The sequence below is a fragment of the Typha latifolia genome, chromosome 2 (genome assembly GCF_019914945.1).
Source record: "Typha latifolia isolate L0001 chromosome 2, TyphaL0001v2, whole genome shotgun sequence".
NCBI lineage: Eukaryota > Viridiplantae > Streptophyta > Magnoliopsida > Poales > Typhaceae > Typha > Typha latifolia.
Genome location: NC_133087.1, coordinates 13,404,251 through 13,419,636, shown reverse-complemented (window position 1 = coordinate 13,419,636; position 15,386 = coordinate 13,404,251). Strand labels below are relative to the sequence as shown.

At 31.8% G+C, this 15,386-nt stretch overlaps 1 protein-coding gene across 4 annotated transcripts; it reads left to right on the top strand.

Moving 5' to 3' along the window:
* Nucleotides 1–4,810: 4,810 nt before the first annotated feature.
* Nucleotides 4,811–10,696, top strand: LOC140782595 (uncharacterized protein At4g28440-like). Of its 4 annotated transcripts, none has more exons than XM_073129252.1 (3): nt 4,811–4,941; nt 5,600–5,838; nt 10,207–10,696. In XM_073129252.1, exons 2-3 carry the CDS (start codon nt 5,622–5,624, stop codon nt 10,392–10,394), a joined length of 405 nt encoding a protein of 134 aa, XP_072985353.1. In that variant the 5' UTR covers nt 4,811–4,941; nt 5,600–5,621; the 3' UTR covers nt 10,395–10,696. The 4 variants fall into 4 exon arrangements, with proteins under 4 accessions (XP_072985353.1, XP_072985352.1, XP_072985354.1 ...); XM_073129251.1 differs by having other exon boundaries at nt 4,894–4,941; nt 5,587–5,838; XM_073129253.1 differs by having other exon boundaries at nt 4,894–4,941; nt 5,451–5,838.
* Nucleotides 10,697–15,386: the final 4,690 nt, after the last annotated feature.

The window sequence follows — 15,386 nt, the reverse complement described above, 5'->3', positions numbered from 1 at the left end:
TCTGGATAGTACTCTTGATTTTAAGTAGTGACAACTGACAACCATAAATTCAAATACAAACATTTAATGATAGTTTAAATAGCTAGTAAAATTTAATTCAAGTTATACTCAATAAAAGCAGAAAAAAAAAATAAATAAAATTATAAGGGTTTACAGATAAATAAAAAATTTGAAGAGGGTGAAAATGCAAGAGAAAAGCTCCAGGTCAGCTCCAGGTCATGGGGAAAAATAAAAGGGGAAAGAGGAATCCAGAGAAAATAAGAGCTGGGAGAGAAAGGAAAAGATTCTTTGCCCCCTTCTCTAAATTGGAGAAACTTTTATTCCATATAATATGTTTTGCTTCTCAAGTGTACTTTGACATTCAATCCTTCATGCACTTGAGATGCTTGCATGAACTTTTATGACTAAGAAAAGTAGCTCCCAGTGTGTGGGATTAGTATTTATGATGCTTGCATGAACTTTTATTCATAATTATTTTTTAAAATACATTTATAATTAAATATATATATATATATATATTAGTTAAATTTTGTATAAGATATAAAATTTTCGTCTATAAGCAGGATTTTTATTATTTAGAAAATAGATAAAATATCCTCCTATGTATTTAACCATTTTCTAATTTTTCACTTTTTTTCCCCGATTTAAATAATCAAAATACCCCCAATTTATACTTACATTAATTTTTGTAATATATATTAAAAGTGACCGGCGAGAATATATAATTCTATTTATACATCAAGCTGCAACTATATATCTTCTCTCATTTTATTTTATTTTTATCTTAAAATAATCTTATAACTATACTTAGTTTAGTAACCAAACACGAATTTATTACAATTTTAACTCATATTTTATAATTAAAAAATAAAACATAAGTAAAGTTATAGAAGTTTCTTGCTTTGTACTTAGGAGGTGCAACTTTTTAATTTCTTTTTTTAAATCTCCAAAGATAGTGAGAATATACTTTGAGAAACCTATTGCCTCAGTCCTTAGATTCCAATTAAGAGGCGTATGATTTGATATATAAAGTTTTATTCATAGATATATTATCTAGGCTAAAATTAAAATAAAAAATTGATCAAAATAACCATCTAGATATTTATTTAAGGTGTACATTTCAAAGCTTAAATACAAAATTAATCCAGTCACTGACTAGGATGAGTTCGGTATAAAAATGAGATTGGATTAGTTATCGTGTATCCCAATAGGGGATATAATATCTCACCTAGGGGTGAAATAATAATAATAATAATTATTATTATGTTACCATTATATAAGAAATAATAAATTTAGATATATAAATAATAAAACTAAAATTTATTTTTATTAGTATTTTATATTTTGTATTTTATATTTATTTAAAGTATTGATATATTAAAAAATATTTCTATATTTTTATTAAATAATTTTATATAACTTATACTATTATTTTGTTTACTTTTAATTTTAATTCTGATTATTTTGAATTGAACGTTATTCTTTTTATAATTAATATAGTATTATCATTACATATCAATTTAAGTTTGAGATAATTAATAATAGTTTAAAACAATAATTAATGATACTATTCTTTTGTTGAGGATAATAATGTAATTCTGATTAGTTATCTCATATATAATCTTGTATAAGATAAATATTAGATTAAAATTGTAATATGAAATTAATAATCTCGGGGGATATATTATCTCTGAAATAGCTCTATAGATGATCTCCTCTTATTTAATGCTACAACCAAATGCACCTTTAGCAACTTATATAAGATTTTAAATATTCTAAAATATTTGTGAAGTGTGTGAGAAAAACTTTTTAAATAAATTAAAAGTAGTTGAATAGAAAATAATTTATATAGAAATTTTCTTAAAATTTGACAAATATTTTTAAATATTAAAAAAAATTTATATAAGTTGCTAACTGAGTTAGCGGCTTATATTTGAAAGTTTCAGCATTTTCTAAACATACATAATCTCGTATTTAAGTTTTAAAACAAATTTGATGTATAAAAAGAATTACGAGCAATTTAAAAATAGTCAAAAACAAAACAATTATTGTTTTAAATACTATGGGTAATTTAATATTAAAAAAACCCAGTTGGCTTTTTATTTGTCACTCATACCCATCTTCAATTTTTTTTTTGCTCATTAAAATATAAATTTGAAACATTGATTAAAGAGTTTCTATTTATATAAATTATCTGTATTAATTAAAAAATAATTAGAGAGACATGTATAGAAAAAAAATAGTAATGACAGAAAAGAAGAAAAACCAACAACAAATAAGAAGAAGAAAAAGAAGAGGGTACATGTCATTTCTCTTTATTCTTATATTATTCCATCAATATTTAATGAGCACTAAATAATAGAAGTGCAAATTTAGTAGAAAGGAAGGAAAAATATCATATCTGAAAAAAAAAAGAGCCTTAGTGACAAAATAAAAAACTAATTGGATCTTTGTTGCAAATTATCCAAATACTATTTACTTTGTTGCATAAGTATATAATGTTGTATTTTGAAATATCATACTGAGATTAAATGTAATTTATTGTTGGCAAACAGTTAAATTAAATGCATGCCAAATATGCAATATCTAAATTAAAAATAATTTATAATAAATATAAATGAGATTATTATTTTTCTTAAAAAAAGTGTGTGTCAAAAAAACTTCTTAAATTAAGTCTCTCTTCTTCTCATCTAAAAATAAATTCAAAAAAAGAAAAGATATTTTTTTTAAATCTCACTATTTTTCTCTCCTTAACCCAGATATTTAAAAGTTTTCTACTAGTTATCGAGTTAAGGTTAATACACTCTAGCATTAGGCTTCCCTCATATATATATAGATTGAATGACTAGATCAATCTTCAAATAAATATAAAGTCCCAAAATCTATGAAAAGAATTAAATTTATAGCATCTAAAATGGGATCCAACTACTATGTCACAAGACTATTTATTTGCCAGGCTCATGAATCAATATTTAGAGTTTAGAGATCAGAGTAAGAAAAAAGATGTTGCAGACATTATAAAGGCAACAAAATCTAAAAGCTTTCTCTTCAATTGCAACAATTTGATTACATAAATGAGACACAAGTATAAAGATTAAAAAAAAAAAAAGAAGTGGTGGAGGGCTCAAAATAAACCTTGTCTACTTTATTGGTTTGTTGCACTCACCAACTGCACACACCAAAGAGGAGTGAGCTCCACTCTATTTTGTAATTTGCACTCAAGGCTAGCTCCTATTAGCTCCTCTAATAAATAAGGGCACTCCTTGAGAATGTTGCAAGGGGGTGTTGACCGCTCCAAAAGTCCACAATGGTTGCTACAATTAGGGCTACCAGAAAAGCTGACGAGGCTCATGAGTTTAGCTCGGCTCAAATTTTAGCCGAGCCAAGCTGGGTTTTATAGCTCGAAATACTAATCGAGTTGAGACGAGCTAGACTCAACTCCCTCGAGCTCGGCTCGAATTATCTATATATATATATATATATATATATTTGTATTGTCTGTTTAAAAATTTATAGTAAAATATTATAGCACAATTAGTAATGCACTTTAATCTCGAATAGAATAAAGAGTTAGAAATTATCTTTATATATACCCAACTCTTAAAAGATTATATTATTATAACTAAAAATAAGTATACAATAAAAATTTTTACGAACCGAGTCTATATTATTAGGCTTGTTTACTTCCCTCTCCCTTGCAAGTAAGAGTGTAAACGAGTTGAGCTTAAGCGAGCTGGCTCTAGTTTAGGTTCGGCTCAAAATTAATTTTGAGCCCTCCAAAGTGGAGCTCGAGCCAGTCCATATTAAATTTGGGCCTAGCTCGAGTTTGATTAGAGGAGGAGGAGGGGAGTGGGGATGGCGACTTGACGAGGCTAGAGGAGGATGAGAGGAGAAGGCGGCGACGGAGGAGATAAGGAGATCTACATCGAGGCTGACGACAATAGAGGAGGAGGCCGACGCAAAAGTCAAGGTTGACATCGATGGAGGAGGAGGTCGATGTCGAGATCGAGAATGACTTCGATGGAGGAGGAGGCCGAAGTAGCCGATCGATAGAGGAGGACGAGGAGTAGGAAGAGGAAAGGAGGAGGAGATTGGGTGGGTTTGTTGGGATGTTTTTATTAGATTTAGGATTAGGGTTAGTATAATTAAGATCTAACGGTAGCCATTGGATTAAAATCTAATGGTTAATTTACATATAATATATATATTAATATATATTATACTTAAATCCAAGCCTATCAAGTCAAATCTAAGACTTTGGCTTAGCTCAAGCCAAATCGAGCGAAGCCCTAGCTTGCAAGTTGCTTTATCCGCTTAAAATGAAGAAAAAATTCTCTAGTTTCCTTAGTTTGAGGAACTTAATTTGTTGACCTTATTTCTTAGTTTTGACTTTTTAAAAATAGCGAACTAAGTTAGAAATTCTAGAACGATTTCAGAGACAAACAAGACCTAAGCCCGGACTGCTGTTGTGTCGTGCTCTATAGCACCCTAGTCGCACCCTAGAGCACCTCTGCCACGCTCTAGAGTCTAAGAGTGATTTGAGATTGTCCCTCCAAATTGTCTCAGTTCCGGCGAGTTTAACTTAGTTACAACCAAATTTAGGAGCTTGACACGTTAGACACTTTTTTTGGGTTTTGGTGGAATATTTTAAAAGGTTCCGTGACAAGTAGCCAAGTAGGTCTTCCGATCATACTCACACGTGTCGGAAATGACGCCATTGATTAAACCGGTCACTGGAGAGGAGAGGAGAGGACAACGAAGAGCCTAATTGAACGCTGCGCCTCGAAGTCGTACCATTACCCAAATTTTGACGGCCTTGATCATATTATTTCAGATCCTACGGCTAATAAATCATGCCGCTCTCCTTAAAGGGCGAGTTTCCGAAAGGTCGACAAAGTCTTTCCGTCTCTCTCCTCTCCCGAGATAGAAAAAAGGAAAAAGGTAAGAATTCCAAAACCCTAGCTCTTCCGATCTCTTCGATAAACTGCCCCAAAGTCAAATTTCTCCAAATTCGCTTCTATATTACGGTTTTCTAATTTGGTTCGTGAGGCTTCTTCTTCTTCTTGTTTACTAGTGGAGATATTATTATAATTGTTTACCTGATTGGCTAGTCGGAGGTTTGAGTTTATGAGATTTTAATATCTGATCCTTATTTTCCCATTAGATTGTTGTGATGTTATACTTGTGCCTTCGTCGTGTAAATAGTACAATATGCTACTCAAAACAATGATAGTATTTCAATTTTTTATTTTTGTTAATGGACTCGAGCCTATTTTATAGTATGGAAGGTGCTACATTGTTCTGATGCCCATAAATTTGTGGTAATCCTATGTATACACCTGCATCACTATGATCCAATCATTTATGAAGTATTTCTGGATGACAGTATGTTGCTTCAGACATTCTTGATAACAAGATATGCTTTTTCCTTTTTCTTTTTCTATATGTAGGTTTTCGTATTCTGAACATTGGGATTTTGTGGATCTCAGAGTAGTTGAAAACTTTGCTGTACTATATAATAAAGGACAAAGGTTTAAGCGGTCATTAGTTTTCTCTGTGGAAATCTTTTTAGATGAAGAAAGTTAGTTTCTCTTTGTAGCTTTCTGAAGCGTATCAAGGAAATGGCTGACTCAAAGTCCGCTCTACGGAAACCAGTCTTTACCAAGGTGGATCAGCTCCGTCCTGGCACAAGTGGCCATACAATCACAGTGAAGGTGGTGGATTCGAAGATGGTCTTGCAGAGAGGACGATCTGATGGACCGCAAGGTCGGCGAACTGCCGAATGCTTGGTAGGTGATGAAACTGGAATGATCGTCTTTACTGCAAGGAATGAGCAAGGTATATATATTTCTTGCTACTCAGCCTGGTAAAGACTAGTATACGGAATGTATAGAGTGCAATAGTCTTATGAAACACTGAAATTACCTACAGAAATGATGGGTGGTGTATAGTATAGGAGTTTATTATTTTGTTGGCCTAAGACACCTTAATATTGAGATCTTTCTATTTATGTGGATTATTTGTATTGAATATTTGTCATTGGTGGACTATCATAATTAAGCAGGAAGATTGAGGAAATATTTGGAGAGGGGACTATTTGTGATGAGCTAGAATGATACAATTAGAGTTGCTGACAAGTGAATCCATAATTGAAAATGTTAAGTATACTTTTGAATGGTTGAGAGAAGGTCTCTAGGTCTTCCAATATCTTTAGATTTCTGGTTTATGCACCTACTATTTTGTGTTGCTAGATATGCAAGAATGGAAACTTTGAACTTATGCTGGTGTTGCAGTTTGGTTTCACATGTAAAAGTCAGGTTTCCCATTCATTTACACACATTGACAATGAGGAGATATAACTTATCCCAAAAAAGTCATGTGATGTATGAATGTAATACAATTAGTTTCATAAAAATGTCATTCTATGACTGACAACTAATGTTCAAGGATTGCCATGCCAAAGGTATGGGATCTGTCGACCTTGGCTTGTCACAGTACGTATTGTTGGCACGTGTTGTGCTAAGACGATTTGCTATTGGTATATTGAAATAGTCTTGACATGTTGAAAAAATAAATTTTAAACCTAGGGCCTTAAAATAGGTTTTAAAGGCTAACATAAAGTCTTTTAATACTATATATTAGTGTAACATATGCAATTAGTTAAATCTCATCATTTTTCCTAGTTCTTCTCCAATTTTATAAGTTAGGGCAAATAACTTTGGGAAAATCAAAATTTTCCTTTGATTTCTAAAATTTGAAGTATAATCTATATAGAGGCACCAAAATGCAAAGAGATATCAAAAAGGAGGAGATAGACACCAAATTAGGTTTATTAAAAATAAGGTATGCTGATATTCTCAATTTCTAGTTGCATGCATCGGCACAGGTGGCCATAATACTCCCTTTGTATTGGTGCCAGTAATTTACTGGTGCCATACATATTGACCCATGCTGATGAACACGACAATCTGGCATCATGTGAAGTTTCAAATATAGCAGAGATTAGTTCTAAATTTCCAAAGTTTCCTTAGTTTTTGACTGCATCTATCGTATTCTGGTCTGATTTTTTTTTTCTGTCAGTGGCTTTCTTAAATTTGAATACTCTTTTAGGTGGGGATGAGAAAATGGCAATTTAAGTCAGAGCTTTTAGGCTTGGCTTGGCACATATATTAGCTTATTGAACTTGAACAGAGCTTGAAATGAAGCTCTAAATCACTGCTCACACTTGCTTCTTAGCCAGTTAACTAAGCTGACTACTGACGCTTTTGAGCCAAACAAACCTACACAGACTTGCTTCTTAGCCAGATAGCTTATTGAACTTGAACAGAGCTTGAAGTGAAGCTCTAAATCACTGCTCGCTCTTGCTTCTTAGCCAGTTAACTAAGCTGACTATTGACCCTTTTGATCCAAGCAAACCTACACGGACACAAAAAGAATTAAAGAAAAAAAAGAACACTCATCTTGCTTCTCTTCAAGGTTGGCTTTCTTACACAAGAGCTAAAAATGTGGGCTTGGGTTTGCTTGATTTATAGATAAACCCACCTCAGTGATGCTTTTTGTAAGCCAAGCCTAAGCTATTCATGAAGAGCTGCTCATTAATAATCATACCTATTCATTAAGAGCTATAAGGTTGGCTTTCTTATATAAGAGCTAAAAGTGTGGGCTTGATTTATAGATAAACCCACTTCACTGGTGCTTTTTGTAAGCCAAGCCTAAGTTATTCATGAAGAGCTTCTCTTTAATAATCATACCTATTCATGAAGAGCTGCTCATTAATCATACCTATAATATACACCAATAATTTTCCTTTGTTTTCTTTATCTGGTTAGTTTGTGTTAGATAAAGTATCAATTATTTTGCAAGTGCTTTATATTGTTTTAGCACTTGCAAGATTTTTGATTTATTTAATGATTGTTATTAGTGGTGGAGCTATGATTCACCATTGGTAAAACTTGTAATAGGTAAAAGGAAAAATAATGGTCTACTTTTTGCTAAGATTTGTGATCTTTCTTGAATGGTTTTATATTCGGAATTGAAAACAATGGCAACACATTGGTAAAATCTTCACAGTTATTAGAGTCCTAGTAAATTATCATATACTGTTGTTTAGATTTATAGAAAGTCTCTTAATTTTTCTGCAACTCAATTACATAAAAAATATTTTAATCAAACCTTTTTTATTCCTTATAAAAATAATAAAAAAAGAAAATTTTATTCTTACAAAATCAATGAAATGGAATCTATGAATTTTAAAAGTAGTACAAATTACCATATACAATAATTTGTAATGCAATGTTCTTGATAATTGCTCCTTGTTTAGAAATTCTATTCTACATTGTAGATCTCTCAACAGATATGGAAAGATCATGGAAAACTTATTTCAGATTATTTAGAGATAAAGATTATAAAAGATTTTTGATGAGAAAGAAATTAAATTTTCTAATCTTTTTGAAATTACTATTATATGTAAGGAAAGTGGAAAGTTTCAATTTATTAGAGAGAAATACAAATAAAAGATTTTTAGTATCTCTTTGTGGATAGAGATATGATGGAGATGAGAAATAAATTAAAATGTCCTAATCCTTCTGAAACAAACTATATGTAAAATTTTCATAATTTATAGAGGGCAATTGCCACAACCCCCCCCACCAGTGATTGCTGTAATTTTATTTTTCTTTAGTGGATTTCAGCTGGGAATAAGTGAAGCACTAACAGTGGAGCCTTGTGCCTCATTTGAATTCATAGGTTTCATGAGTCCTAAGCTATTGGACTTTCTTTCAAGCAATCTCTGCTAAGGTCCATCATATCTTTCCTCTTTTATGAAGGGAAAAACATTCTTATTTGCACTTTTCTAGTTTACCAATCATCGATTTCAGTAGTCGTTCTTTCTATACTTATTTAGCAGGTTATGTCATATTGAATATTATCCTGGATGACTATTTTCTAGTATTTTTATCATATTTCCCTTTTCAAGTTAGAGGACGTACTAGGATAGCATAATTCTCTGAAAGGACATCTCTCTCTCTCTCTCTCTCTCTCTCTTAGTTTTGATTTCACTTTATATATTTATGATCCATTGGACTGTTTATATAGTTCCTTGTGATGTCTTTGTGAAGTATCATTGATTCCACATTTGCTTAATTTTCCATGAGCTCCTTTCGAGTCTATTTCTATATATTGGAGCCTAAAGTTAATTACACGATGGAGCCTTGGAGTAGTTAGAAATGGTGCAATGACTTTAGTTTAAATGGGAAAGAAGAATTCATTTAGATATTATAAGATCTCACATTAGATGCATGCACCTCACCTGAAACTTTACATTATAAGATATAATAAGTTCATCAACTCTATTAAAATTTCATTTTTTACAACATACAGTCGAATTTTGTTTTTGTCTATCTTATACTGCAAAAAATGATATATATTTTTTCAAACTTAATCCATTGGTGCATCAGGGGTCTAAATTTGGGTTACTTTGATTATTAATTGATTATCAGCACTCAACTCGCAAGTTGACGAGCTTATTTGGCTGACTATTCAGAATTTTGAGGAAGAAATTGAGGTCAATTGAATATTTATCTGAATTTGAGCCTTATTCACACCTAAGTTCCATTTGTTCCAAAGCTAAAGCTTCTGTTTTTACTGCAGCATATAGAACAACTAGAGTTTGAATCATTCTGCTGATATGTCAGAGTGCTTTTCTTTGTAAATATTTTTTTATATGTTCCTTTTGCACATTTCTACATATATTTCACATTGTGGTTGTGAGAGAATTTTGAAAAGGTTTATGGTTCTTCAATTTTGATGATTATAGAAATTGTCATCTCATTTATGCCACCTTACTCCTCAGAAGAACGTTTACATATGCTTAGAAACAGTCATAATGTTGTGTGATTCTAATTGACTAAATCCTTAAATTAGATAATCTTTATCACTTGCCAATCATGTGAACTGCATAATCAGGAAATTGCATGATACATTAATCAGTCTCCTCAAGACAGATTTCATGGTTTCATTTCATTATAATTAGGGAGGTGTTTAATTTCATTTTCAGTGCTTACTAGTCTTGCATATCCTTCAGTCCCTGAGCTTCCTAGTGATGCCGACCATTATAAACTTCTAATTTTTCGCACTAAGCTAAGTTTTTTACTTTTATATTTACTATCGTTATAATTGATTTTAGCTTTCATGGTTTTCTTCTCCCAGTGGACTTAATGAAGGCTGGGACAACTGTTATTCTGAGAAACGCAAAAATTGACATGTTCAAGGGTTCAATGAGGCTTGCTGTGGACAAATGGGGCCGCATTGAGGTCACTGATCCAGCTGATTTTTCTGTGAAGGAGGATAACAATCTTTCTTTGATAGAATTTGAGCTGGTTAGTGTCGTCGAATGATAATCATGTCAAAGTATCACGAGTGCCATCAGGAAGTCAGCCGAGTCTCCGTTTTCTTTTAGAAGGATGGTATGCCAATGGAGAAAGCTCTTTTTAGGATGGAACAATTGGGTACAATCACAAGAAGGTACCGGCAGTAATTTGTAAGACATTCTGGTTGCAACTCTTACCAGTATAAAACCCTTTTATCTAATTTTGACTTGAACGTAGCGTTATGATTTTAGTTGTTTAATGTTATACTGAGACTTCTAGTGGTGTTTACACATCGTAATTATGTCAATAAGTCTCTTTTCTGATTACTATGTCTTGATTTGCATTCTTTACTGTAACTTATTATGTTCGCTAGTAACTTGTCACTTTATATTTTGAGAGCAAGGTCCATAGGCACGAAGGTGTACCTCAGTCCATTCCATATAAACTTGATCTTAAGATTGCAAGACTCGTGGTTATGTTTACGCCCTGACAAAGGCATGGTCCATTGACAACTTCGGAACTGCTCTCTAAGAAGCATACCCTCGGAGGAGAAGGTAAGTGTGGGTACTCCGGGTCAGTAATCAAACATTACTATATATATTCTCATACTATAATTTTATATGACGTAGCGTTTATATATTATAAATTTAGTAATAATATATTTTGATACCGTTTATATGACACATGCTAAATTATTTTCCTGAAAAAAAATAAATAATTTTTGCCTTTTCATGTCACGTTGAAGTTATTATGACACTCTTATTATAAATTCTCTCTTATATATCTTTTTTTTTAAATAAATATATTTTTCGCTTTTAAAAAAAAATTAAAACTTATTAAGTACGTAATAATTTATAAGTTGATTACAAATTTACGTGCTTTTGTGCCTGTAGACGGTTGTATGCCCGTAAGATGCTTGTGAGCCTACTAATATGCAAGCCAGCAAGCTCGCAAAAAATACAAATTTTCTTATATATTTTTAAACTTCACCTAATTGATTTCATTTAATAAAAATATTTTCATCTAATATCATTAAAGTCAGAGTGCATTTTGGTTCATTAATTTTATATTTCATCTATTTCTCTCTAAACTCAACATATTTTTATAATTACACCCTTAGCCTAATTCATAATTAAACAGCACATTTCTCAGTCTAACTCAAACTATCTAAATTAGGAGTAAAAATGAAGTTAACTAAGCACATTTAGGCTTAAGACTCAAACTAAACAATACCATACATATAGTGTTTAAGTAATTCAAAATATAGTGGCAAATAGAATTGGGATTTTTAACAATTTAACCTTTTATTCGGCTCATGAAATATATCATAACCCTAGGCTAATAAAAAATTTACGTTTTACATTCAAGCACTAAACATCCGACAATCCTCTTGCTTAAGGAGCCCTGCCCTTCCACCATCTTCAGACCTAGACCTGGGTTAAAATGCTGTCAACCGAGCAAACCAAATCGTTCTTTTGTGGCTTCTTATGACTCATGAGCATGGAGGCAAATCATATTTGTGTCCACTTGTTACGGACCAGATCTGAAACGATCCGTCAGAAGAATGATTATGAAAATTTAGGTGAAGGTAGCCTCGTAAGTTAGGGTTATAATGACTCTAGTTTCACCTAAATCGGAGATCAAGATGAGAAGATAAAAATAAAATAGTGGAGATAAGTCAAGGAGGGTAGGACGGTAATTTTTGACGTTGCGGCAGTCGTCGGAGGGTGGTGGACGGTCGTATAGTAGGGTGGCTGCCGGAAGTAGGAGGTGGCTAGGGTTTGGAAGCTTAAAAGAGATCTACGATTATGATTTATTCTTATAAAGATAAAGACAATCCAACGATTAATGTAAAAAGATAAGGACGGAAATAATAACTTGCTAAACTTATATTTCTTTCAATTCAATCCGTATAATTATCATCCACTCTTATTTATAGAATTGCGATAGATAGATTTCGAATCTGGAGATGTCATAAATACTAAAATTGTAAATCTGGAGGTTGGCGATCTTATACATCTTGTTTGATATTATTCAGACGTCTGTAGAATATTTTACGAATATTTTTTCAAAACTGCGCAGAGCTGGATTTAGCTTTCTAACCTTCTAACTAAATAAAATAAGCAAATAAGATAACTAGACTTAATCCATTGAGTTTAATCTTCCCTTGATGTGATCCGATCTGACTCGGTTCGCATCACCACCGCCTCCATCATGCAGATCACAATTTTGTCCTAGCAGTATTCATTTGTCTTAAACTTTAGATCACTTCTCCAAACAGCAATGGTGGTGCGTGAATGGGGGAGGCCTAATACAGTATTAGTAATGGTTCTTTTGGATCATTTGGATTTTCTCTATGCCTCTTGCTTAGGCGGGGGGGATCATTTAATGCTTAGCTTCGAGGCAACTTGCCTGAGGAATGTTTTGGTATCAGAATATCATTACTGAAACCTTTAATTATTAAGAAATCAAAACGCAAATCTATAGTAAGATGTTTATATGATTCCTTAATTGGGTTTGAATCCTAAGAGCATTTTAATGCCTAACATATGACAGTCTATAATATTGGCGAGAGAACGTGGGAAACAACCGACGAAATTTGGCATCTAAATCACAAGCAGTAGAATTCATATACTTGTTTCATTTGCGTGTTAGAAGGTCAAAGTTTCACGACCCTTTCATAGTTGTCTACATGGTTCTCCACTACGACCTTTAATAAATTATTCTCAATAGCCTTTTTTTTATATAGATATCCTTCTCGTTCTTCTAATGGCTCAAAGGGATCAACATGTACATGTGATATAGGGTGCTCCTGAAGGATTATCCTAAGTAGATTATGATAAGTCTAATTCTTATCGGATTAGGGTGCTCCTAAAGGATTATCTCTTCTGAGTCAATTTCTTATCAGGATAAGATTTTAATCGCTAGTATAACTCTATCCGAGGGCATTCTATATATATATATATATATATATATATATATATATATATATATATATAATGTGAAGGGGCTACAGTATTAAAGAGATACTATATCTAAAGATTATCTCTCTTATATTACTTTTCCTCTCTTGGTAGCCATGTTTTAGCTATCATCCAAGCTTAGGATTTAAAAGATGAATAAGTGTGTCATTCTCACCCGATGTGGTGTTGTTCAGTATCGACCTCAGATTAAATCAAAGTCTTCAAATAAGGTCTAAGCTCGGCACAACGCAAGCCAAACGGAGCCGCATTTTTACATCCTGAAGGGTAAGTTTTATGAGCAGGTGTAATAACACAATAGTTATTGCCTACATTTTGATTTAATATAAAGTAGATGGATGAGATAGATATCGAGAGTAAATTTTTAATTGAGTTAGTATCTATATAAGATATGCTTTTGATAAAAAAATATATTTATATTCTTGAGGATATTATAATATTTAGTTATTATTCTGAAATAAGGAGTCATTTTCTAAATAAAAAAAAATTATTTATGAGATGAACGAGAGCTTACTCTTTTTCCAAACTTACGAGTCGGTATGACATTTTATTTTTTAATTTCATCTGACTACTTGATGCATAGATTAAGATTCAATAAATAGAGATTAAACAACTAAAATTGAGAGATGAGATAAGTCAATTAAGTGGCTTTTCTTTGCAGAATTGAATTCTGAGATTTAATTAAGAAATTAAGACTTTTTCAATCCCTAGGGAGTGTGATATCCTAATCATCAAGTTGTCTCGATTGACCAAATGTGGTAGTTGTACTTGCTTAATGCAGAAGCATTTATGAATCAAATATGTTATCGAAGGGATATATATTATATGTTGCTATTTTAATTCTACGTTATTGTTGTTGGAATATAAATAAAATAAAAACTATCATTTCCTAATGGATTTAATCCCACTAAACTTACCATGTCAATTAAATAATAAAAAAAACACTTTTACCTATTTAAATCAAGCCCATTTCTTTGGCCTACAAAGAAAAGTTTAAATACATTTTTACCCTTGCCTACCAAAATTAACTTTACCCTCTTGATCTTTGAATTATATGTCACTCTATCTCCTTGTCTTAAACTGCATATATAAACATATTTAAAAAACAACAAAACTACCTAATGATGGTGCTTCTCTTAAATGAATATGTTCACAAAATCTGGTGATGGTTTAATAATACAAACTAATTTTTTAGGGCGTTAGATGATGTTTAAACCGTTAGCAAATTTTAAATTAGAAAATCATAGTCGCCGTTAACTTTAGATGAAAAATGTGACGGTCGCAACTCGGAACAAAAGTATAAAAAAAACATAGTAATATAAACGTGTAGACATGATACAAATGTAAGCATAAAAGTGAGAGGAAGTGTTAGAATACAAAAACTAAAAATAATTTCCAAAATATGACTACCTAGGTGTAGAAAAAATTGTATTGCAATGTCTAACATTCTATAAAATTGATCAGAATTATTGGTTAATATAATCGGAAATTGTATAACATTCTATAAAATTAACCACTTACCTTTTCAAGAGTAAATTAGTCTCTTTATTTCTTCCATCTCCTAAGTCATTCAGAAATCAAAACAAATTTCTCTTCCATAAGATGACTTTCTATATCTTTACAAGACATGCATTTTCTTTTCAAAAAAAATGGAATGGGACCGGTAGGTCAAGTCGTGTTTAGAGTGACAACATTATCTCTTAATTGATCAAGAGATAGAATAATCTTGTTTCAAATACTCTGTTGGTATGGCATCTCTATCAATATGCTTGCAAATTTGTATGAAAAATGTAAACAGATATAACAAGAGAACATTGACCTTGTACATAATCTTATGCTCAATAGAATATAATCCACTCTTTTGTACGCTGATAATAATGCACAGAACGATTTCAACACGTTCATAATTCTTTACTAAATCAACAGCCATGAAGGATTTGATCATACCAATTAATGACTATGTACATCTCTTCCTCTCTCTGTCTGTCTGTCTCTCTCTCTCTCTCTCTTTGTGTGCTGCAAGTTGTGCCAAATGAGC